Genomic DNA, 25,503 nt, shown 5'->3' with positions numbered 1-25,503 from the left:
CCATAAACAAAGATGCTAGTGAACCTGGGATGTGTCCATCCTCTGGGAAACCACACCTGGCTGGATCCCCTGTGCTCACCAACCAGACTCTCTGGAGGAGGAGGGTAACTTCGGCCAACTCCCAAAGTAGCCAAGAAGAGTAGGGCTGCCTCCCTCCCTCTCCAGATGGTTCTTCTACCTCAACCAGCACCTACCTTGTCCAGAGACCTCTTATTTGTCCGGCACTGGAGACAAAAGAAAAACTACACAGCAGCAGAATCAGAGATCCTACAGTCTAGGAGACACTTCCCGGTGTTCAGCAACCTCTCCCTGCAGCAACCCCAGGGCTGGGGGACAGTGCCGGGACTCGCCGGGGCTCACAGAAAGGAGGTGACTCCGGACGTGGCTCCAGGGATGCTAGGAAACTTCATCCCCACCTGTCATGCCTGGTGGAGGGTATTTAAGATGCCAACCTGCAGCTGCCTCTCTGGCTTAGGGCTCTGACCCGGGTTAAAAGGCAGGGGCATTTATAACTGTGGCAACCATCACAACCTTAACAGAAAGTCGTTTCTAATCTGGTTAGGAATGCAGGTTTTGAAAGAAAGGGGAAAAACATAAAAACAGGAGGACTGTGGATGTCTTTTTGTGGAGGCCACAAATGGAAAAGTCCAAGTGGCCTTGTGGACCTTTCCTATTCACAGCCTACCAGCAGGACGAGAAAATTTGAGACACTTAGCATGTGTTCAGAGCTGATGGGAACAGATGATCTAATAAGGCACCCCTGTCATCATGAATCCATCCATCAGTCCAATGCTAGCTGACTCCAGCTTTCTGCTCCTGACTCCATTTCCCTAGTGGGAATGGTATACATCGTGCTGGTCAGAAGCACCCTGCTTTCCAGGAGAGAACGGACTGTGCCCAATGGCACATTTCAGTGACAAACAAGGCCCCGATCTTGGACTTGGGAATATGGGTTCCTGGGTCTCTAGAATCAGACCGACACATCTGCTGACAAGTCAGGGCAGAGAAAATGAAGTGGGACCAAACACGACTATCAGAACTTGCTAAGCAGCACAGCATATGAATCAAGGCAGCCCCCAAGCCAGGGCCCTCTCCCGAGAGCAAGGTTGGCTCTGAGATCCTGGGAGGAAACAAAGTACGGCAGTCTCTCCTATATGCTTATGACGACAATCATGCAATTTGGATGTACATCTGGATTATGCCATTGTGATTCTAGGTCCCACAGAGGTCTCCAGTCATAAAAATGCCCCTCATCTTTCAATACTTGCAGAACAAACAGATCTCAAAAGCAAGGGGAACACATCCTTCATGGATGTCATTGCTCATGTGGAAACTACTTTATGGGGGTACTTCTGCCCCAACTCTGAAGGGTCTTTCAATATCTCTTTTTGGGTCATACATACGAGGTATCCTCAGGATTCTTAGGCTCTCTTCTTCCATCCTCAGTTCTCAAATGCGTCCCACCGCACCCCATGCATTTGAATTTGACTCAATAACCACTCACTCGACCGAAATCTCAGTGTAAGTTTACTGTCCTCCTAGTGGTAGCTAGGTAGAATTGCAGGCACAGGGACAAAAAGGGAAGGGGCTCACTTTCAAAGCCAAACCTGATAAGGGGGGGGGGGACCCAGATGCCTCGGGGACCAGGCAGATACTACAAATAAATGAACCAGACCGGGTAAGAGAGCACCAGCCCTATGGAAAGAGATAACTCCTACTGAGTTCCAGCTGATTGTCTTCTGAAAATGCATGTCAGAGCTGCCTTAGCTTCGGATTGTCTACGAGAGGCCAGAGACTGATTTTAACGTGAAACCTTGTGATTTTTAGACGCTGGTTCAATTTCCCTGAAAACACTAGGTGAGCTAAATAAAGCAGACGCTCCGCCAGTTTCTAAAGCTCTTCTGCACAGAGGGGGCCTGTTGTTTCCCGTAACTGCCACTCACCAGCCACCACTGGCAATTGCAACAGAGGCCACCAGCTATGCACACACAGCTCCAGAGCCTTGGAGAACACCTAACACTACGGGAGGCAAGGGGAGGGGGAATGGAAGGCTCCGAGGAGCCGAGGAGCCAGCCGGGGACGGCAGCAGGCACTAAATGGCCGACTGCTCCTGCAGGAAACCTTCAGGGCCTGGGAGGCCTTTGTCTGTCTCAGCAGCCAGGGCTGCTTCTCGAAGGACTTCCAAGTGTTCCTCAGCAGCTGACAGTGACTGGTCAATCCAATCCAGGCCCCCGGTCAGGTGGCAGGCATTCCTGGTCACCAGCACCAGATGACTGACCGACAGGAGCAGGGCAGTTGTCCTAGAAAAAGCAACAGGATCGGTTTCCCCGGGAAAGAAGGGATTTTGCACCAAAGCCCACACGGACAGACTCTAGTCTGGTGTTCCCCAAACTGGAGGCCCTTCGCCAAAAGGCTGGGGAGTAATGAAAAGATGGTTCCACACTCAAATAAATCTGGGAATGGCTGGTTTCAGCAAGGTTTAACCGAAGCCTTCTCTGGGCCTTAAACGTGCATGATAAAGCTCTCGGGAAAGAATACAACGTGCCATGGCTTGCTAACTTATTTAAGACTGGGGAGCCTATTTTCTGCAGCACACCTATGAACATCTCCTGGATGAGTGTTTTGTGGGACAGCTTGGATCTAGTCAATTGGATGAGCACATCCCCAACTGCTGCCCACTTAAAGACAAGAAGTCTAGACATACCCCTGCCTGGGGCAACCCTTGTGGATTTTGAATCAATAAGGCCCTGGGCTGGTTTACACCACTCTAAAAACCAAATTTAATTCAAAACTAAATTGAGGGGGAGTGGGTTTTTTTTTTCCCAGTATTGGAAGATTCCCTGTAGAATATCATTTATACAGTGCGTGTGCATGATGCATTTGGGAACCTATCACACAGTACCAGCCCGGGACACAGCGGGGCAGCAATAAGAGCAGGACAGAAAAGCCAACCTAAGCAGTGTGAGCCACTGTGTTTCTGACAATCATCACACACAACAGCTCTAGGAAATAGTCATATACATCCGAGAGACAAAAGAATCTGGTTTCTTTTAATGGGTTTGCATCTGGTAGAGGAACGTAATTTCAAAAGCCTAAGGGTGCCCGGTGTACTAGGGGAGGATCGTGAGAGGCGAGGGGTCCCGGGTATGTCCTGTGGAAGGTGAGCACAGTTTGAGCTGACCAGTCCCCTTCCTTCCCCTTGCCCTGCTCACCACCTGCCCCACCCAGAGACTGGGCAGCACTCACAGCTGGGGTGTGTCTGCTTCCAGGGTCCAAGGAGCAGAGGCAGACGATGGAGAAAGTGGGAGGGAGGGAAGGTGCAGATAGGACTTAGCGCGGCCAGATGTTTTAGTGTAAAAATTCAAAATCTAAGACTGGCTCTCCCCAATCCCAGGTTTCAGGGAGAGCACAGGCCTCTCACCATTCACACTGCAATGAATGGTGCCCAAAGCCCAGGTAGCTCTGGGAGCCCAGCAAAACAGCCCTCTCCACAGCAACCCAAACAGCAAACCTCACAGATGTGATAAAACGGGGAGCTTCCAGCATGAGAAGCCGAATGGCCCCTCCACCACTCTCACCGGGCATCCAGGAGCTTGGGGTCCAACGGAGGGTACATCGATCTCACCACATCGTCCACTCTGTGTGGAGGCAAAACGTTTTCAGAACTTCACTTTCCTTCTGTCTTTTTCTCCTTCCTCCCTTCCTACCTCTCCTTGTCCCGATTCTTCTCTCCTGATCTTCAAGCCCCCACCTTTGGTGATTCCTTCTCTAACAGCTTTTGCATTCTCAGACTTAAACAGAAAGACTTCTGGTTCAGTTGAGAGAATATTTTGTTTTCTGGTTTCAAGTCCCCAGAGTTTAAAAAGTGTAAGTTCACACATCTGGAATGATGTTCGAGATATGCTACTAAATTAAAGAGGCAAGCTGCGGAACACTATATAAAGGTTTGACCGATCCGCTTGCATGAAAATGAGTAAACAAAAGCTATGGCATGCAGGAGTGGGGTAGAGTGCAGGAACACTCCCCATTCACTAGTGTCACCTCCAGGGATTGGGATGGAGTGGAATTAGGGGTTCCTTCACTTTCCAGATACTCTATCTCTACAGTGTTTTAACTTTTATAAGTATTATTACTATTGTGTTTTAAAAAATGGTGGAACATAGTTATATAGAACACTAAAAAAAACCCTACAAGTTTAATTTGGGTTCAAACTGCTTCATTGGATTCCCTTTCCATTACAGTACAATTCGTGGTTAATTTTTTCTTTTTTTTTTTTAAATCTTGTATGAGACTTTCTTTTCTTTTCTTTTTTTTTTTTAAGATTTTATTTATTTGACAGAGAGACACAGTGAGAGAGGGAACACAAGCAGGGGGAGAGAGGTAGAAGCAGGCTTCCCCGCGGAGCAGGGAGCCCGATGCGGGGCTCCATCCCAGGACGCTGGGATCTTGACCTGAGCCGAAGGCAGACGCTTAACAACTGAGCCACACAGGCGCCCCGTGGTTAATTTTTTTTTTTAAACCAAGTTCAGAAAGGAACTACTATTCATTCTGATTTGCAGGGTTCAGATTTTCATCCAAATCCTTGCTCCTGGACCATTTGATAGTCAAGAAGAAAGAATAATGATGCATTGTTTGATTGTGAAAAGCACTTGAAAATAGATGCTCTCCAGTGTTCTTGTCTCGGGGCTGGTGAGGACATGCAGAGGAACGTGGGCTGCTGTCTTCTCGGCCCCTTTCTCTGTAGTGCCCTGAAGCTGAAGCCACTGGCCTCGAAACTCATATGCTATCAACACGTTATGTGAAATAAATGGAGCAAGAAAAACAATGGGGACAAAAAAACGGCCAGAAGTAGAAAGATGTGTAAAGGCAAAAAGATAAAGCAAGGACACGGATTGAATTATGGCACGGAGCATTCTAGAAGTAGTCCAAGGGGCTCGGTAGGAGGGGCCAGAGTGCACTGGGTTAGGTGTGCCCTCTGAGCCACGCCACACCCTCCCTCTGGCACCAGGGCTAATCCGCACGGGAAGCACAATGAAGGTGGGCAGAGATGAGCAGTGCAGAGTCTCCACCAACAATGGGTGGCCAGTGGAATGCCTGGTGCTTGCCCAGAGCCTGGGCTGGAGGGCCTTCTGGCCAGGCTGATGCAAGTCCTATAGCTACACCCACCGGGGCCAGCTCCATAGAAAGCCAACAACTGTTCTGGGCTGAGTCCCTCCCCCGGATTCTCTCCCTCCCACTTTCCCAACTCACTGAACGCCCTGGACAGAGTTCAAGTGCACCAACTCTCATATTCCTTCAGAGGGCTGGTTCCTCGTGATCTACCCGAGGCCATGCAACCAGGAAACCGAGAGCCCCTGAAACTCACAGCGAGGCCACCATTCACACCAGGGGTGTGGAGGCACCCCGCTGACTGAGAAAACAGCCCGCGCGGGGCCAACGCCCAACTCAGGCACATCCACATACCGGCCACCAGGTGGCAGCACAAACTCAGTACCACCCTTCTCCCTAAGAAAAGGACTATTTCTCCACAAAGTCAAGCCCAAATGAGGGGGTGTAGTTGTTGATTGCCTCCCACATGGGATTTTGCAGACAGCCTGGAATTTGGGAGATCTGAATGAAGTATGGCTTCACCTCCCCTACCCCCACCCACCAGGTCCTGGAGGCTACTGGCTGGGCCATGGCTGGGGCAGTGGGATGACAGGGAGGTAGCAAGGAGTGGGTCCCCGAAACTAGTCTCTGGTACAAATAGGGCCGGGGTGGGGCATAGCCAGCAGGTCACTGCACAGAGAGGTGGACACCAGTGGGAAATGTGCCTACTGGTCCAGAGCCTGGGAAGGAGGGAAGCAGGCAGCCCCAGCTGGTATGGGGCTAAGGGAGAGGAAGCAACCACAGTGGGATCTGCAGAATGGACTAGAAGCGTCGGCACTAGTCGCATGCTAGAATTCCCCAAAAAGCCGACTGGAGGGGGCCTGCGGGAGGTGGGGGGAACCTTATGAGACCACCCTGGCTTGGCTCTCTCAGTATCTAAACCCTCCTGGATGCTCTGTAAATGTCTGGCACACGAGTAACTAAAGTTGTCTATGTGGTTTCTTCAAGGAGCCTGGCCCACCTGTCACCTCAGCTTCTGACCCCTCCCTCCCCCTACCGCACAAACCGCCCCCCCCCCCCCCCCCCCGTGGAGTGTGGGGACCTTAAGGCCCACCAGCTCACCTGGGGCTGATCCGCTTGGCCACCACGATGATGTCACTGACACTGGCTGAGGTCTTCATCTTGGCCCCGGAGCCCATTGTCATGGCAACAAGTTTTTCTGTCAGAGTGTGACAAATCTAACACAGCAGGGAAGAGAGAGGTGATGAGGGGTACCCTAGCCCCCCAAGAGTGTCTGCCACTCCCACAAACAAATATGGCCCCTGCCTTGGGTTCCATCCCACACCCCGGGGCCCCTAACCTAGTGGGCAAGTTGAAGTCAAAAGCACACAGAGACAAGAGGAGGAAGAGGCAAAAGCAGAGAACGAGGCCCGGTGAGGAGGGAGGGGTGGGAACCTCAGAGCAGGGTCAGCGTTTCAGCTTAGAGAAGTCTAAGCTGAAATAATCTGTCTAAGAAAAATCATGTGCTCTCATTTCACCTTCTCGTTTCAGGGGAAAAACCTACTTTCTCTTTCTATTCCTTCATCTCATGGTTTAGTCTTCCAGAAGGTTAAATCTCTCCAGCAGGGCACCCTCAGAAACACCCTCTGGACAAAGGGCAACTGTTCCCTTGAAGCACATCCTCCAAAAGCGGGACTCAGTTCAACAATTTTCTAGGGTGATACTTAGCATGTTTGTCAACAGGACGATGGTGAAAGGATCTTCAAAAAAAGCAGGGAAAACGCAAGACTATGACACGAGGCCTTTGTCACCATCCGTCAACAGTGCTGGCCACCCCAAAAGCTTTGTTTCCTCCCTTGCACACCTCGATGTTAGAACCTCGATGTGCTTCTGTCCCTGGCAAGTAGGTTCCATGACCTGCCTTATACTTGGGGCTGGAAAGGAGAGCAGAAAGAAGGCCAAGAGCCCCCAGGGACCCAAGGGCACATGGCCAAGCAAAAGGGACATCAGATCCCAGGGCCTCTCCTTTGATGGGAGACTCAGGATGGGCCATTGATTCCAATCCAGTAGGACTCCCTTTCTGCTGACTTATCCCCCACCTCAGCTGTCACCTCCTTCTCTAATAGGCCCTCACAGGGACAAAACCCAGCGCCAGGACCCATCCTAGCTGGGAGACGGGAGTGGAATACAGCATTATTGCTTACTCATTAGACCTATCTATCTGTAACCATATCTACACCCAAAGAGCTTCTTGGAATTAAATAATCCTGGACTTGATGACAACAATTTCCTACTAGGCACTCCTCTGACCCCCAAGAGAGACAGCTAAAGGAGAGGTGGGATGAAAGACATTTTAGCTTATTTATTTATTTGTAGGCTCCATGCCCAGCCTGGAGCCCAACACCAGGCTTGAACTCACACCCCTGATATCAAGACCTGAGCTGAGATCTAGAGTCAGACGCTCAACTGACTGAGCCACCCAGGCGCCCCAAAAGGCTTTTTCATATGTTGTACTGAATGACACCGAAGAAATGATAAAGCTGTCTTTTTGGAAATGTTGAATAATTACTGGACAAAAAGATAAATGCGTGATTTCCCAAGTTACTGAGAGGAAGAACACAACAATATCTGCAACTGGCCAAATATTTCACTATTATTATTATTCTGTCAGGCAAGAATTGAAAAACAAATGCTAAAACTATAAAAATTACCCCAAACTATAAAACCTAGCCAAAATGCAAATTGGATGCAATTTTCCACCCAATCGTGGAGGCAGCAAGAATTAGAGAAAAACCAATCTGCCTTCAAGTACTCATGGTTTGGATTTTTCAACACTGATTGTCCCATTCGACAGACTACTGTCCCAGCAAGAAAGGGCCACTGAGGAACTTTCTAGTAACTGGAGAAGTCCAGACACGGAACTCAACTCGCTGAGCAAAGGGCCGAGCTCTCTGTTAATGAAAGAAAGTGCCCAGGGAGGGGGTGGGGAGCCCCGCTCCCCCTCGGCAGCCACACAGACTTCCCCAATGGGTGAAAATGTGGCTAGTGACCACCTACGCGGTCACTGTATTAGGAGGACCAGGTAAGACAAAACCTTTGAAAGGGTGTGAGAGCGCTAAAGTGTAACAGACCATCCAGGAGGGAGTAGAAACAGTAGAAATTCCAAGTGTCAGGCATGTTTTTAAAAAGCCTCTTGCATGGTTTGGTGCCCTTCTAGAAAGATCCCTTTCAACAGTCTGTGCACGGGGGTGCTTTGATGACCCCCCCCTTACGTCATGAGAAATCAGAAGTATTACCTTCAAGATGGCAATGCAGTGGGACATGAGACCCCTGTGGAGACAAGAAGAATCTGTCAGTGCTTCTCTTTCGAGGCCCCCCTGGCTCCCACCACCAACTCTGCCCCCATCTAGCTCTGACCCACCTGGACACCACCCAAAGCAGGAATGCCTCCAGGTTCAACTGAACAATTCCAGGAGCTAAATGAGGAGGCACCTTCTTTCCTTCCCTTTCCCCCGCCCACGTCCAGCTGCCTCTTCCAGGTAGCGCTCACTTGTCAAGTTATGCTTTCTGAGCTTCTGACGCTGTTCCCTCCAGCCCAGGTGTCCTTCCCCTTATCCTCAGCCTGGTGACCACCTCATCTTTCAAAACCCAGGTCAGAAGGCACCCATTTTGTGGTAGCCTTCACGAGAGCCCCCTCCACCTCCACATCCCAGGCAGCTCTAGAGATCACCAACACTGTATGCCCACAGCACTGTGCGCAGGGACCTGCTCTCGCTTTGGATACTGTAATGAGTAGAATTCTGTCTCTCCCACCGGTTTAATATCTGCAGTAACTGCCCCAGTGTCCCACACATAATGCCCCCCCACACATCTGCCCAGTGAATGATAAGGGCTCGGAGCAGCATACAATTCTCAACATGTAGAGGCTCCTGCTGGATAGAGGGACCCCTGAGGGATCCTGAAGACAAAGGCTTCATCCGTAGAGCCTGCGTACCAAATTCACAGGCACCCCAGGGATAACCCAGGCACAGCAGGGTGACCTTGTAACGAGTTTTGCCAGACATCTGTGGGCCTCAGTGTTTAGGTCTACAAAATGGGGGCCGGGGGCAGGGGGACAGACACTGTCATATCTGATTCCCCACCCCCCACTCCATGCTGGGGCAATGAGCAGCAAGTGGCCCAGTGCTCCCGGATGCCCAGTAGTGCTTGGCAAAGGAAGCCAGAAAAGAGCACCCAGAAGCCCCATGTGCCATCCTCAGGGGAGTGGAGCAAACAAACGGTCCCTAAGGCCTTACGAGGCATCTTCAATCCAGTCTTCATTCTCCAGGATGGCCTCGATGTGGGGGTTGGTGATGACCACATCGTCCAGTTCTAGCTCAGACGGCTCCGACTGGGTCTCCATGGCGCCAATGAGGTCCACAATGGGCCTGGAAGGAAAAGCCCAGGAGAGTAGTTTCAGGATGGGTGGCTGTTGCTGACCCTCTCCTCACTGAGGCCCATGTATCCCCCAGCAGGATGTAGGAAGTTAGTAAGTTAAAGCACTGACCTCATGTCCTGGATCCAAACCTAACCCTAGTGGGACTGCAAGTGTGGGCAGGACACATGGCTAGAGGTGAGTCAGGGAGGCAGGCAGGGGTGCAAAGAAGAAGAGTGAAGCAGACTGAGATGAACCACTAAGAGAAAGAGCAGAACCACAGCCATAAATACAGAAATGTATTAGACAAGGCTGTTCCTTCTGCACAAAATAACATCCTTTTTAAACTTATTTTCCCCTTGGGGAGCCTGGGTGGCTCAGTCAGTTAAGCGTCCGACTCTTGCCTCAGCTCAGGTCTTGATCTCAGGGTCGTGAGTTCAAGCCCTGCGTTGGGCCCCATGCCCAGGTTAAAAAAAAAAAACAAAGAAAAAAAACCATATTTTCCCTTCAAGCCTACCCGATACTGAGAGGCTGAAGTTCCTGTTACCCAATGATTCTGGTCTGCAGAATCATTCTTGGGAAGGACTGGAAGGACGTTGGTCTGCATAACCCCACCCCCTCCTCATTCTACAGGATAAGTGGCAGAAGTAACAACACCCACTTTACAACAAGGTTCTTTAAAACACGAGACGCCATAGCCTTCCGTTCAATAGCAGAGCTTTCCTGGGTCATATAAACGGACATTTACAAATTATTCACCACCTGACAGAGACACTGATAGGATTCAGTAAAAGGGTAAGAGAAACTAAGGGTTAGTTGTCATGGTCCCTTAGGGGTCTACCAATTAAAATATCCATCCCTAAATGGAAAATAGGATCTTGCTCATAAAATCTATTGCACACAAAATGCATTATGAAGAAATCTGCGCAAATAAGGAGACCGTCCCATGCAGGGATTTCACAAAATTGAGCATCCGCTGCTTCCCTGTGTGGCTGGAGTGCAGGCATGGGGTTTCTGTTCCTATGCCTTTGGTTGGATTGTGCTAGGTGAACACGTTCAGGGAATCTCTCCTTAGCTCAGTGACAGAGTCAGAGAAGGCTCACGACATCGCTAAAGCTCCAAGGTCTCTCTTGGAAAGGAAGCCTTCAAGTACCATTTTAGAGACAAAAAGCTGAGCTCGAGCTGCCCAGTGCCAAACTTCTTAGGCCCCTCTCTCCTCCGGTTGCTGGAGCCCCTGGTGGAGCCCACCTCTGCTCCCTGCCCTCCCCGGGCCCACTCACTTGGAATCGTAGTGCTGCAACAGGTCTCGAGGCCGGCAATAACGCTGCCTGCACACCATCACCAAGGCTGCAAACGAGGCCAGGAAGATGGTGGCCAGCACGCCTATCGCAACAATCACCACAGTCTCCATGCTTCTGAGGGGCTCCCTCTGTCCCCGTCACATCCCCAGCATGCGCTAAATCTTAGAAGACACAAGGGCAGAGGAGGCCTTCGTAAAGAAGCAGCGAAAGAGAGTGGGATGGGGGGGGGGTCTTACCTGCCTTGGGGGGCATAGAGAGCCAGGTTCCCCCAATTCACCTGCAGAGACCAAGTTACCTGCTGGGGGCGGGGGGCACAGAAAGCCTGGTTCCCCCAAGTCACCTGCAGAGACCTGAGGGCCTGAATAGAATCAAGATGCATTTTATGTCCTGCCCCAAATTTGCCTTTTGTTTAATTAAGAGTTTGCCACCTGCCAGACCAGGATGGCCTTTTAAATCTGGACAAAAGGACACATTTTAACTAGCACTATTGTTTCACATCTCCACCAAGTGCATGAAAGAATATCCTCCTAAGAAGGGGAGGATGGCATTTACTGAGAATCTCCTCTGTGCCATGCACTTTGTGTGTTAACCCTGAAGTAGGTATTAATAGCCCCATTTTACCATTGAGAAAACTGAGGTTCGGGGAGGTTAAGTAATTTGTCCAAGTTTCTGTAGTCAGAAAGTAGAAACCCATCCACTTAAAGTGAGATGGGCATTCACCTCCCTTTTCCTTTCTAAGGAGGGAAGAAGATTCTAAAAATTCTGGAAAGGGATTTGACTGTCAGTTTCAGTGTTGGAAACTTACAACTGGTGTTAAAGTGTTCTTTGCCCACTGCCTGTTTTCACTCAGGAGGTTCTTCCACACCTATTTTAGACTACGGCAGAGAAACAAGGGCACCTCAGAGAAGTATGTATTCGTTGCAGGATCCTACTTCTGTGCCTTTGAGCAAGTCTCTTCCCCTTGTCTGGGCTTTAATTTCTCCACCTGCAAAAGAGGGGCTTTGATCTAGGAGTCCAGGACGATGGACTTACTCTATACTACATGTCTCTGAGGGTCCAAATGTTCCCGGTTGTCATTCAATAAGTATTTATTGGTCATCTGCTAGGCACCAAGCACTAGGCAGGATTCTGAAAACTGGAGATAAATAAGACATGGACCCCAAACCTTGAGGAGGGAGAAAGAGGTGGGCAGGAGGACAAATGTTTGCTGTTCACTTGTCAACCTCTTCCCCAGCTCCTCAAATCCGTGTCTATGCCACATGGCAGGGTACACAGACAAGAGATAACTGTACTTGCATGACATTTTCTGGGCAAGCCTTCTTCACAGGGCAGGTGACGTTTGAGCTGGGTTTTGAAGGATGAGTAGGAGTTTGCCGGGTGGACAGCATGCCAACTTGGTTGGCTCAAAGCCAAGGAGGGCTTTCTCAAAGCTTCCACAGAGCAGCTGGTCTACCACCTCAAACTCACTTGCTCAGGAGGGTGAGAAGGCTAGGGTCGGTCTCTTTCATTTCTGTATCTCCCGTAGGGGGTTGGGGAAGGCAAGAGGTAATCCTCAGGGTCTGCCTCAATTTCTCCAGATGTGTGTTTCTCTACACCGTCCCTCCTCAAGGGCTACCTGCTTTAGCCCTTTTTCTTTCCTCCTCTCATTTCTGTGTCTCTGTCTCTGTGTCTCTCCATTTTCCTCTCCAGACATCTTACCCCCTCCCCCTGCGCCATGGCCTCCAAGACCACCCGCTTTGTTTCCTCTCTTCCCGCGGCCATTTGAGTGTGTTTCTCTGAGGCGGACGAGCTTTCTCTGAGTTTTTGCTACCTTACTCCGGGATTTGTCTGTATGAGTCTTTGTGTGTTTTTCTTCTCTGTGTGTTTCAGGATGAGTTTTTGACTCTTCCTCTTTGTGTAAGCTTGGGTAGGTCTCGGTTTCTTGGGGTGTGTGTGTGTGTGTCCCACCCTCTTCTCCTCCATGGGGTTCTAAATCCACCAGTATAAAACAGCCCCAAGCCCCTACCTCCTCCCCTCTGCCCGACCACCCAGAACAGCCGCCCGGACACCCAGCTCGGAGGAAGGGAACCCCACCCGGCGCGGCGCGGGGCTCGCAGGGCTCCCAGGCGCGCAGCTCCAACTTTGCCCAACTTGTGGGCGGCCCCAACAAAGGGGCGGCCGGCCCGGGGCCCCCCTTCTCCCCAGGCATCAGCCCCAATCTCCGGGCGCCCCCCCCAACCCCCCGCGCGCCCGGACCCCCTGGCTCCCGCGGCACCGGGGCGCGGCGAGGCCCACCCACCTCAGGCCGCGGCCGCAGAACGCATCCCCGGGGGCGCTTCGGCCGCCCGGCCCCGCCGATGGCAAAGTCCGGGCGCGGGACTCGCGGGCGGCTCCTGAGAGCGGGGCATGCCGGGAAGGAGCTGGGCTGTCCGAAGGAATCAAGATAAAGTCCCCGGGCGCCAACCCCCTGTTGGGGGGGGGGGGGGCGGGGGGGGCGGCCGCCGCATCCAAATCCCCCGCTGCCAGGCGCCGCCGTCCCCGCCGGGCCCGGGGGGCAGGCCGGGGGTTGGGGCGGAGGGAGGCCCTCACTCAGCTACCCAGCAGGCGCTCCCCGAGCCCAGGCCGGGCAGAGGGAGGCCGCCGGGTCCTTGCCACTCCCCCCACCCCACCCCTGCCGGCTGGCCATCCGGTGGGGCTGCGGAGACCGAGCGGATTCCACAGTGGGCTGGTCAGGAAGCCAGTCTGATCTTACACACTGTGGTTTAAATCCTAGCTTTGCCACTCGCTAGCTGCGGACAACTTATTTCATTTCTTTGTGCCTTGGTTTCCTCATCTGTAAAGTGGGGCCGCCACTTGTAGGCATGCTCAGAGCTGCCTGGCCCAGGGTAAATGCGAATCAGTGAGGGTTCTCATTACAGCCTCACCCACACTGGGCATACAGCAGGCCCACCCCCAAACAGTTGCTGTGCCAGGGACAAGCATATAAGTACAGGACCCTGGCAGGCCGTCCTGCCCCTTCTGTTCGCACTCTACTCTAGGGACCCAAGGGAACCCACATTATTCCTTCACAGCCCCCACTCTGCAAACAGCCATCCCTTGGCCATCCCTCAGGGGTAAAGATGCCCACCCCAAGAGGTGCAGGATGCCTTGAAGGATGGAGGTCCACAGGCTCTGGAAACAGGCTGGGGCTTTTGGGGCCGACTCTTTTTTCCAGAGTCCAGTGACCCAGGAGGATGCTCTAAAAGGAGTCATGAGCTCTAGATGGTCATTCCCCTTAGCCTTCAAACTCCTACCCCTGTAAGAAAGAGACAGGACCCAAGTGAGGCCAACTAGAGCCTAGGGCTTAAGGCAGAGACCCAATCAACCAATCTGAGGTCAGTATTGGTGACAAGTACCAAAGGATGCACACTAGGTCCTGGGCAACTTAATGCAGGCTCTGCAAACTCGTCACCCCTGAGCCACATGCAGCCCACAGAGGTGGGTTGTTGTTTTTTTTTTCTGACTTACAGTTAACATCAAACTAGTTGCCCACATTTTTAAAGTTTTTTTTTTTTTAATTCATGAGAGACAGAGCGAGAGAGAAAGGCAGAGGGAGAAACAGGCTCCCAAGGAGCAGGGAGCCCGATGCGGGACTCGATCCCAGGACCCTGAGATCATGACCTGAGCCGAAGGCAGATGCTTAACCATCTGAGCCACCCAGGCGCCCAGTTGCCCACATTTTTAAAAATCAAGAATTTTACTTACACCTACAGATGTCCAGCTTCTCTGGGAAATTCATAAGATCTCTCAAAATGCAACCCACATTCATTTGGGAGTAACGATAAGTAGGAGAGGGGCGGCAGCTGTCCCCAGGAATGCTCTCCTGGCCCACCACCTTCCCCACTGCATAGCATGCCTGCACATGCATTCACAGCTCACCTGTTCTGTTGAGAGCCTGGCAGAGTGAGCAGCTGTGGTTTCCCACTACCGGCACTTAGGGACGGGAAAGCTGAGGGGTGATTTTGCTACCCTCTAAAGTGCTTTCGTGGAGCAAGAATTCCTGTCCCCTTCCGAACTAAGAAGGGGCTAGGGGTCTGGGACTTCAGAGGGAAGGAATGTAAGTCGCAGGGCAATAAGAATCAGAGATGTTTGGTGATTAGATGTTTGCCAGGCCTTAAAGATGGATCAATCAGATAAAATTTATCTCTGTGGGGTGCCTGGGTGGTGCAGTCAGTTAAGCGTCCGACTCTTGTTTTGTTTTTTGTTTAAGATTTTATTTACTTACTTGACAGAGAGAGAGAGAGAGATACAAGTAGGCAGACAGGCAGGCAGGCAGAGGGTGAGGAAGAAGCAGGCTCCCCATGGAACAGGGAGCCCAAAGAGGGGTTCAATCCCAGGACCCTGGGATCATGACTGGAGCCGAAGGCAGTCGCTTAACCGACTGAGCCACCCAGGCGCCCCCGACTCTTGTTTTGGCTCAGGTCATGATCTCAGGGTCATGGGATCGAGCCCTGCATCGGTTTCCATGCTCAGCATGGAGTCTGCTTGAGATTCTCTCTCCCTCACCCACTGTCCACCCTCCCCACCCCCCGGCTCATGCTCTCTCTGTCCCTCTAAAATAAATAAATATTTTTAAAAGAAGTTATCTTTACTAACAACACTTATTCTGGAGAGACCCTCCAATTTAGATTCTTCTGTGTAGTTAAGGGAGGGACAAAAGTTTCTCTTGAGCCCACAGGGTCTCAACTGCCTTCAGTTCAAAATAATCCACAGGCCAAAGTGGCACATTGTGGGGGGGAGGGGCCTGTCCCAAACCCCTTCAGCTCTATCTGTTTAAGGAAAATGGGCTTACAGCAAAGCAGCAACCATCAGAATGGGTGATTGGGGACAGTAAGTGTTTCCATTTCTTAAAATACTCTGTGAAGAATGGAGTGCTATTTTTGTCTTGGGTATCTAACATTTGGTGGCCTTGAGGTAAGAAAGCTAAACCACATGATAAAGAGATATAGATAGATAGATGATAGATGATAGATAGATAGATAGATAGATATAACAATATTACTCAGTCATAAAAAAGAATGAAAGCTTACCATTTGTAACAATATGGAGGGCATAATGCTAAGTGAAATAAGTCAGTCAGAGAAAGACAAATAAATGATTTCATGCATAGGTGGAATTTAAGAAACAACAAAAATGAACATAGAAAAAAAGAGACAAACCATAAAACAGACTCTTAAATACAGAGAACAAATTGACAGTTACCAGAGGGGAGTGCGGGGTGACACAACCAGGTGGAGGCTGGCTGTGTGGGAATCTGAGGCAGAACAAAGGAGACAGGGCGCCTGGGTGGCTCAGTCGGTTAAGCGACTGCCTTCGGCTCAGGTCATGATCCTGGAGTCCCGGGATCGAGTCCCGCATCGGGCTCCCTGCTCAGCAGGGAGCCCGCTTCTCCCTCTGACCCTCCTCCCTCTCATGCTCTCTGTCTCTCATTCTCTCTCTCTCAAATAAATAAATAGAATCTTAAAAAAAAAAAAAAAAAAAAAAAAAAAGAACAAAGGAGACAGAAGTTTATTGAGTAATACAAGGGAGCTGAGCAGGACAGCGAGGGAGAGACCATCTGCCAGGGGGCAGCGTTGAGGGCTGTAGTTAAGGGGGAACATGAGGAGGTATGGGAACGAATGGTATTTTCCTTTTTCGGTATCTGTGTCCAGGTGTAAGTAACCCTTTGGTCAGCTAGGGCTTATGGCTATTTTTTTAAATTAATTTATTTATTTGAGGGAGGGAGGCAGAGGGAGAGAATCTTTAAGCAGACTTCAAGTGGTCTGGCTCCTGCCCCCTCCAACACATTTCTTTTGTCTTTTTTTTTTTTTTAAGATTTTACTTATTTATTTGAGAGAGAACACAAGCAGGGGAAGGGGCAGAGGGACAAGCAGACTCCCCCCTGAGTGGGGAGCCTGATGCCCAGGACCCTGTGACCATGACCCTTAACCAACTGAGCCACCCAGGCGTTCCTCATTTCTTTTGTCTTTAGCTGGAGGTGGTATTTCAGGTGGTGGTTTGGGCCATTTCAGGGAGTTAACTCAGTTTTCCTGGGTGTCTCCCACGTGTACAGGAGGTATACATGTTATTAAACTTCTGTTTGTTTTTCTCCTGTTAATCTTTTTAATATATGGGGGTCTCAAGCAAGAATCTAGAAGGGTAGAGGAAAAATTATTTTTCTTCTAAGACCAAAACAAACAAATGGTGTAAATGCCCCAATTAACCACCCACTACTTAGTTGCAGGGAGGACAGGATAGTACTAAGGCTGTGCCAGTGCCTTTACTAGCCACCTCTCGTCCATCATTCTAGCAACTCCTGCCATCCCAATGCCCCTTGAAGTCTCCCTGGACTGATCTGAGATAAACACTCAGTGTTCTTACTTGCAAGCAATCGAAACTGATTACCCCATGTAGAAAGAGGACTTGTTGAAATGATAGGAGGTGCCCACAGAATCAGCAGGAAACGAAAGACCCTGATTAGGAAATGGGCAGGTACCAAAGGGCTCCAGGGGCTGGGTGCAATGGCCCTGAAATGATCGTGACCCTCCCTTCAACTTTACCTTTCCTTCCATATTCAAAGTTGTGGGTAGGAACTCACCCCATCTGTCTCCAGTGTGGGAGGTGAGGCATAGGCAGTACCCTTCTTTCTGATACATCTGCATGCAAGGGGGTTTCCCCAAAAAAGGTAAGAGGGATGGTTACTGGACTGCTCCTCAGAATTCAAGCACCCTACATATGGCCTCTCCCCATTCAGTCTCAATGCCAAGCTGCAGCAAGAGTTTCCAAATTGAAGACTAAACCTGATGATTAGAGAGGAGAAGACAGCTGGTCAGAAATGGTGCTGAGGGATGGGGCACCTGGGTGGCTCAGTCGGTTAAGCATCTGCCTTTGGCTCAGGTCATGATCTCGCAGTCCTGGGATCGAGCCCTGCCATCAGGCTCTCTGCTCCCCCTCACCCTCCCTCTGTGCTCTCTCTGGCTCTTGCTCTCTCTCTCTCTCTCAAATAAATAAATAAAATCTTAAAAAAAGAAATGGTGCTGAGGGTAATATGGAGGAAAGAGACTTCCTACTGGCCAGTGGGTGCAAGCAAGGAGTGAACATTTGTTAAGCACCTATTATGTACCAGACACTAATTAGGCATCTTACATGCTTATCTCCTTTAATCTTCTCACCATCCCTGAAAAGTCAGTATGATTATGTTTGTAAGAAAGAAAATAGAAGGGCAAGGCAACCTATCTGAGCTCTTACGACTTGTTTAAGTGGTAAGGCCCTTCAAGATCCTTCTGGCTGGACTAAGAATCATTTGACCTGAGACAGATTAACAGGGAAAAAATCAAATTTCACTTCATATTTAGCGGGAGTCCACACAGACATGTAAATTCCAAAGACAGTCAAGCGAAATGAGATATATATATCTTTCTGAACTGAGGAGAAGGGGGTAGGAGTCTAGGAATGAAATTCACAGGAAGATGAAAAAGAGTACATGTTTGGTAAACAAATGTTTGGGCCACTCAGGAACAGTGGGACATGGAGGACTTTGATCAAACAGGCCTTGCTAGGCTCCTCCCTGTCTACCATACTCAGTTCATATCATAATGTATCTACCTATGTTGACAGCTCTCTTCCTGGCAGATCCTCTATCTAAATTCATTTTAGGCAGTTGAGGGGAACTAAAGAGCTTTTCCTGAATCTGCTGGGCCAGAAGTCAAGCCCAGTACATATGATGGGTGACAGAATGTGGGGAGGAGCCCAACTTTTCCTCTAGACTAAGCCAAATCCCAGTGCTTGGGGCAGGAGGAGTCTAGGCAGAGCCAGAGACATCAAGACCCTCTCAGATCCCTGAGCACAGTCAACTCTCAGAGGGCAGTAGACAGACTGGAATCCTCACTCAGTTTTTTAGTCAGCTGGGTTGACAATTCCCCAGGACAACTGTGGGCTGGAAGAGGCTTGTGTCACCAGCCAGCATTTGTCCAAACCCTAATGGGGCTTGGGGAATGCCCAAACCTATCTTAGGATGCTTGTCCTGCATCTCCAGGATAGCAGGAACCTAGCAGAGAAGCCCAGGTCTGAGCAAACAGCCCCCAGATGGCCTTCAGTGCCCAGGCAACCCACTTCTAGCTACTCACCCAAGCAGCAGCCTCTCCATCCCTGTAGAGAGTCCAAGGCTGGTGGTATAGAATCCCACAAGAGACAGCTATGGAGAGAATGGGGGAGGGCTTGAGTGCCTCCCAAGTGGAGCAGATCAACCCCAGATCATTTCATAGAAGGCTGCTTTAGGACTGCTCACAACCTAAATCTGAGCAGGTGTACCTCAAGGAGTGGTCACTGGGTGTCACCTTTGCTTCCTAGGTATGTGCCCTCATCTGTGAGCTACTGCTGGGGCATGGTGGAAAGAGAAATTCCTTCTTTGAAACTCAGTTTACAGGCCTGACACCTTTTGTGTCTTCTATGAACCCCACAATGTCTTCACCCTTTTTATCCCCTGTCCCTCTGGGCTGACCTGGATGGCACCATCCATCATGGAGTTGCTCCCTGGCCCCTCTCTCCTTGCTAGCTTGGAGCAGATACCAGCAGCTGAAGAAGATCACATGGCAAGATTGGCCTTGCTGTTGGTTCGTGATCACAGACCATGAACAGGCACACATTGCTGGTGAGCCATCTGTCCACAGGGATCCAAGTCTCACTCTTCTATTCCTTTAGACAATGACTTCATATTGTCAACCCTCCCACATCCCTCTTGCACTCTGTCTTCCTTCCAAAAGAAAAAGAAACAAGTACTGACTTCCTCATCCTTTCACCATGAAATCTCTATACTTGCCAGTGTTCGTACACACCCTCTCTTCTTCCACTTCTGCTCTGACTCCAACCCTCCCTCCCTCCCACCTTCTCAAGATCCTGGATCCTTTGCCTTTTTCTACCTTCTTCTGAATTACTATCTCAGTCTATCCTGCCGAATTCCCATCAGCAAACAATTGAGCTCATCTTAAATCTCTCTCTCTGCATACCAAGTGACTCTGGCTACCAGCCCCTGTCTCGGTTCCCTTTCAGCACTAAATTTCTCCTTTTGTCTCAACACCATCTGAAAAGATGTCTCTACTGACCATCTCCATTCACTCTTCTACCTGCTCAAATTTGCCTGATGCCCGCCTTGCTCCAGAGAGTTGACTTCTCAAGGTCACTATGATCTCCATGTCTCCAAACGCAGTGGATGTCCATGTCTCCTTTTAATTCTCCCCAGGATGGTGCACAGCAGACAGACCACTCTCTCTCCTCTTGGGTTCCATAGCCCCACCCTCTTCTGATTTCTCAGATTTCTCCTCCTTGGTGTGTCTGTTCTCTACCATCTGATTCTAAATATTATAATTTCTTTAACCTTGATTATGAAAAGTCTTCTCTCTTCCATTTTACCTCATGCTTCTAGGTTATCACACCCATTCCTGCTGATTTATATATTTATCACCTTTTATGCAATGATGCCCAAATTTGTATCTTTGGTCCAGTCCTTTCTATTTGGCATCTCTGTTTGCAGGTTTCACTGGTATTGAAAACTTAACATGTCCAGAATGGAATTCCCAATTTTCACCTCTCCCAAAACACCTGTCCTCCTTCTTCCAGTCTTCTCCAGCCCTGCAGCTGGTACCACTGTCCACCACACTGCTCAAGCCCCAAACAGGGAAGCATCACTATTTCCTCACTGCTCACATCCATCCCGTTAGCAAATCATATTGATTCTATATCAGATTCACTTCAGGTCACTTCTCCTCATCTTGTGTACCACCCACACTCATGAGGGCCACCGTCATCTCTCTACTAAAGCCATACACAATATTTCTAACTAATCTTCCCATTGGCACACTCTTCAATCTATTTTTGACATAGCAGCAGCAGTGATAGAAAAGTTCTGTATCTTAATCTGGATACATATATGTAAAACTTTGATGAGGTGTGTTCACATTTGTACACTTTACTGTAGGATAAACCTCAACCAGAAAAATAAAAAATGAACAAGATGTCAATCCCCCAATTAAAACCCTTCAGTGGCTTCACACGGTCTTCGGAATAAAATCAACCCTGCAGGACTTGGCCCCAGCCTTTTCCTCCAACATCATTGCCTACTGTACTTATCCCTTGCTTGCCAGAACCCAGCTGCCATGACTTTCATTAATTTTCTCTAACAGGCTAAAGCTTTCCTGCCTGCCTCAGGACCTTTGCTCAGGCTGTTCCCTCAGCCCAGAATCCTTCGCTATGCTTAGCACCTTTCTTCCTTCACATCACCTACCTAGGCTTACCCAGACCACCACATCTAAAATATATCAGCCCATTTATTCTTCCTCCTTCTACATTACTGTATTTTTATAATGCTACTATTGTATTTTTATAATGCTACAATGTTTTTCCACACTTGGGACCAGCTTCCACATTTGACAGACCCTCATTACACCCATGCTATTATGCTAAGTGCTACATAGATAACCAACAACATGAGTCTTCTGTTCAAAGAACGACAAAAAAATCCTTTTTTATTGTTGTTGTTCTTTTAAATCTAAGTAGATGTGCTTTAAAAAAAAAAAATCATCAGTTCATTCCAGTGCAGCAGTCTCCACCCTGGGGCTGAAGATGGGAGAGATGAGAGATCATGAGTACATGGTGTGATGGGTTGCATTATGTCCTCCAAAAAGACAATAGGTAAGTTCAAACGGGAGAAGCATGCCTCAGAAAAATTTTAAAGCCATAAACAACAAGCATAACAAAATGCCTTTATTTATTTTTTTACAAATTAAGTCAGAGGCTAAAAACACAGGATCCAGAGACCAGGTGTGTAGCACCAAGACTCCTGTTGCAACAGGTATCTATCAGATACCTTGTCTTCCAACTTAGTCCTCTGACCCATCTGATTATTTTTGACAAGTGCAATCATTTCAACAACAGAGTCATTCAGAACACTTCATTTATACAAAAGCTCTTCCAAGAGGATCTCTGCTTAACTGCTCCAAGGATCTCTCTGCTGGTGACAGCTCTTCTGTGGTTGTAGAAGGACAGTCTGACTGCCTCCAGGCTAACCCGTTCCAGCAGCCAATCCTCCAGAGAGCCCAGTGCATCCAAGATCCAGGAGCATCCACTGAAGTCTGGGTGAGTCTGGGAAAGAAATGGCACAAGGGTAAAACAGTGAAGTGAAGGCTTGTGAAAGTAAGCAATTTATGGTCTAACCCAGCACCCATGCCTTCCATGGATTGGTGCACACGTGGAGCCACACGACCCACCTGGAGGTACAATGGTAGGAATGTGATGAAAGAAATTAGGCCATTGTACCTATCAACTGCCTGAGGAAGATCGGGGAGGGGGAATGTGTAGCTGGTGAGAAAAATCACCCTTATCTGTGGAATACAGACTAACTCTGGTCACTTAAATTTCGTGCCTTGATTTTTCCCAACAGAAGTGGAGTTAACACCCAACACCTTTGGAAGATGGAAAATATAATTTTAGAGTAGACATGCACACTCTATATTTCACATTAATGAGCTTTTTTTTTTTTTTTTAACACTTCTCAGTTTGCAGCCTTACATCCTTGCACCAACATGATCTCTAGCCACTCTGGGAAAACTCACTCTTCCTCGGATGTGTCCCTATTGTTTCCGGTCTCCACGCCACTGTCGCTCTGTCACCCCTACCTACCATGTCTACACCCAACCCCACCTTTCAAATCCTATCCACCCTTGAAAGCTCTTCTCCAGGTGCCCCCTCTAGCTTATATGTGTTCCACACAACCTCCCACTGAGGACCAGGGCTCTTTGCGTTCTCAGAACCTGTATCACATGCCGCCTTATATCATTAACAACCTTGTCTAAAGTTAGAGAGGCAGCTGGACTAGTCAGAAGAACGCTGCCCTGAGAATCGCCCACCCAGGGCTCTAACCCTAGCTCTGTGCGGGTATGAGATGTCACGTAAGCAAGTAATGGTCTCACACTGGACCTCCGTTTCTCTTTTGTAAAAGGAAAGTCTTGAAGCAGGAATTGAAAAGTTCCTCCTGGTTCTAATAATTTAGGAGTATTTCCTCAATGCGCCCATCTTGCAGGACTGGGAGCCCCTTTGTGATAGAGACCACATTGTTTTCATCTGAGCTTCCCCAGCAGACCTGGCTTGCACGGAGACACTCACTACGTTTATCCAGCCAGCATCTTGTTTTATCCTCACAGCACCATGAGGGGCTTGCCCAAGGCACAGCCCTGACCCTTGGGACGCCTGCAGAAGCAGAGTGGCCTGCCAGACCCATTCAGTAAAAGGACAGGACTAATGATTAGAGGGTGAAGCGTAGTCCAAGTACTTCTACAGAGAGCCCTTCCAGAAAATGCAGTGGAGGTTCTCAACTGGGGGCAATGTCTCTGGGCATTTTCAGGTGGGAGGGAGGCTGCTACTGGCATCCACGGGACAGAGGCCAGAGATGCTGTCCCGTATCCCACAATGCTCAGGACAGCCCCCCCAACAAAGAATTAAGCAGTCCCAAAATGTCAATAGTGCTGTGGTTGAGAAACCCTGCTCTAGATCACATACCTTCCTTCCTTTCTCCTATCTTTCCTTAATCCCATTTCCCCCTTCTTCTCACAGGATAAACAAGATTCCAAATGATACCACTGGAATACAGGGGGCTTGGATACAATCACACATGAACACTCAGCCTTGCTTCATTGTCATGAAGAAAATCCAAAATCAAGCCTTAGTCCAACTGTCGTAAAATCTCCTTATTCTGTTCCCCATAGCTTCTTTTGAAGGGGAAGACTTTTCTGAGTTTGTTCTCTGCAATTTTACGCTATGGGGTGAGGCTGGGTGGGCAGGAGGAAGGAATGAAAGCCCACCCTAAATTTTAGGTACATTCTAAGTACAGAGCACCATTTAGTGAAAACCTGACATATGTCACTCGTCAAAGAATAAGATGAGACTAGGTGGTGAATCCCCTCTCTATAAGAGGGCATTTAAGAATCAATTTATAGATTGCCTGTCAACAGATACGAGACACTGGGAGCTCAGGTGTTCAGAGTTGCTACCAACAGGAAGCAAGCCAAGCGGGAAAAGATAGCAACCATTAGCAGTTCCAGTTTATAGAAGCTGTGTGCACACAACTTTTCAGGAACTCGAGGTGTGAAGAAGCGCTCCCGTATGAGAAAAAGCCACAGTCGAAAAAACACACTCAGGGCCTCTAAAATGTTAACTGTCTCGGCCATTCTAAGTCTCCACAAAGAGAGCCCCAACTCACTTGCTTCACGATTTTCCCCATGTAACTAAAATAGGCCTCCTTCTTCTTCCTCCTCTTCTGCCTCAAGGCTGAGTTGGCCTGCTCATATTTCTCTTTGGCTGGGATATAAAGTGTAGTCCTCTTCTTAGGGAATCTCGGGCCATGTAAGCAAATGTAGTACATGTGGAAGCCTTAATCCTTACACTTCTAGATTATAGCAGTGGCTGTAGGCAAGCGACCAAGCGCCCCCCCCCCCCCCCCCCCCCCCCCCGGAAGAGGTTTTATAGGGAGAGCTGGAAAGCACTCTTTCCTAATAAAATCAGTGATTAGTGATTGCACCTGCCGGAGATGAATACTCTCAGAATACTTAAGAAATATTAGGTGTAGAGTCTAAAACAGGCTTACGGTACATTCCAGAAAGGGGCTTGAGGTGGGAAACTCAAAATGTTAAGCTTTCCTCTGCTCTAGCCCATGCGATAGTGAAGATGACCACTTTGATGTAATGGCTATTAATTTACCAGGCAACACTGATCTCCAAAGCTATTCCTTTTACGTGTTGGAGTAACTCCAGGTGTTCTTATTATAGTGGGCTCTTGGCCGCAAAAATTTCAATTCAAAAAGACTGGGAGTGGAATCTGGGAAGCCGAAGTTTTTGCTAAAGCAGCCCTGGTGAATCTAAGGACCAGCCAGATTTAGGATTCACTGGTCTAAAAAACCTTCCTGAAGCAACTGCACAGGACCAGGGGTTGGGGTGAAAGGAGCAGCTCTGCACGGATGTGCTCTGGGTATTTGCATTTGCACCCGGAGGACCGCCTGGTGTATGCCACAGCAATTAGGAACTCAAGTGACAAAGCAGGAATAGGGAAGCCAGGAAGTCACCGTACCTTCAAGAGTGAAGGTTGAGAAACTGTAGATAGAGAGGCCGTGAACTCCCTGCAATTAGTATTATCAGCTCAGCTACAAGGAAGTGACCAGCCTGACACGAATCAACAGATAAGAGACCACCAGAGAGCCAGGGTGTCAAAGGAAGAAAAGAACCAGATGACAAGAGACTCCTTCCTTTCTCAGTGATGAGCCGCACTGAAGCCCGGGTGCCGGGGACTGGTGGGTTCTGATAGGACTGTCAGCTCCCAGCTATTGAGCCTGATGTCCCAGTCCCCACACGAAGCGCTGGACATACTTTATTGCATGTAATTTTCATGGCAACATTAGGAGGTAGGATATTAGTATTACTCTCACTTTACAGAAGAAGAAACTGAGTCTCAGAGGGCTCGAGGGACTTGCCCAGATGGCAGAACCAGCCCCTGAGCCTCTGCTTCTAATCCCATGCTCTACCACCTTCCAAACCCAAACACCAGAGCCCCCCATCCTTCCAGTTACACGTGTGCACTCTGCACAGCTGCTGCATGTATTTATTCATTGATGGAGCACTTGGGATGTAGCCTGTCCGTAGTGCAGGCTCAATTCCCCTGAAT

The 25,503-nt window shown here is 49.2% G+C and overlaps 1 protein-coding gene across 1 annotated transcript; it reads right to left on the bottom strand.

The window, feature by feature from the left end:
- Positions 1-1,509: 1,509 nt before the first annotated feature.
- TMEM98 (transmembrane protein 98) lies at positions 1,510-13,170 on the bottom strand. The gene is made up of 7 exons (XM_021704259.2): positions 13,082-13,170; positions 10,783-10,964; positions 9,384-9,515; positions 8,385-8,418; positions 6,211-6,326; positions 3,579-3,638; positions 1,510-2,300 (listed from the first exon to the last, which is right to left on the bottom strand). The coding sequence occupies exons 2-7, from the start codon at positions 10,911-10,913 to the stop codon at positions 2,093-2,095; spliced, it is 681 nt and encodes a 226-aa protein (XP_021559934.1). The 5' UTR covers positions 10,914-10,964; positions 13,082-13,170; the 3' UTR covers positions 1,510-2,092.
- Positions 13,171-25,503: the final 12,333 nt, after the last annotated feature.

Source organism: Neomonachus schauinslandi, chromosome 15, assembly GCF_002201575.2.
Source record: "Neomonachus schauinslandi chromosome 15, ASM220157v2, whole genome shotgun sequence".
Lineage (NCBI taxonomy): Eukaryota > Metazoa > Chordata > Mammalia > Carnivora > Phocidae > Neomonachus > Neomonachus schauinslandi.
This window is presented reverse-complemented; position numbering and strand designations above follow the sequence as displayed.

Coding starts and splice junctions, on each gene's coding strand:
- TMEM98 (XM_021704259.2), bottom strand. CDS start 10,913: ATGGAGACTGTGGTGATTGTTGCGATAGGCGTGCTGGCCACCATCTTC. Junction 9,516..10,782: donor TTGCAGCACTACGATTCCAA/GTGAGTGGGCCC, acceptor TTTTCCTTCCAG/GCCCATTGTGGACCTCATTG. Junction 2,301..3,578: donor CCCAAGCTCCTGGATGCCCG/GTGAGAGTGGTG, acceptor TGCTTTTTCTAG/GACAACTGCCCTGCTCCTGT.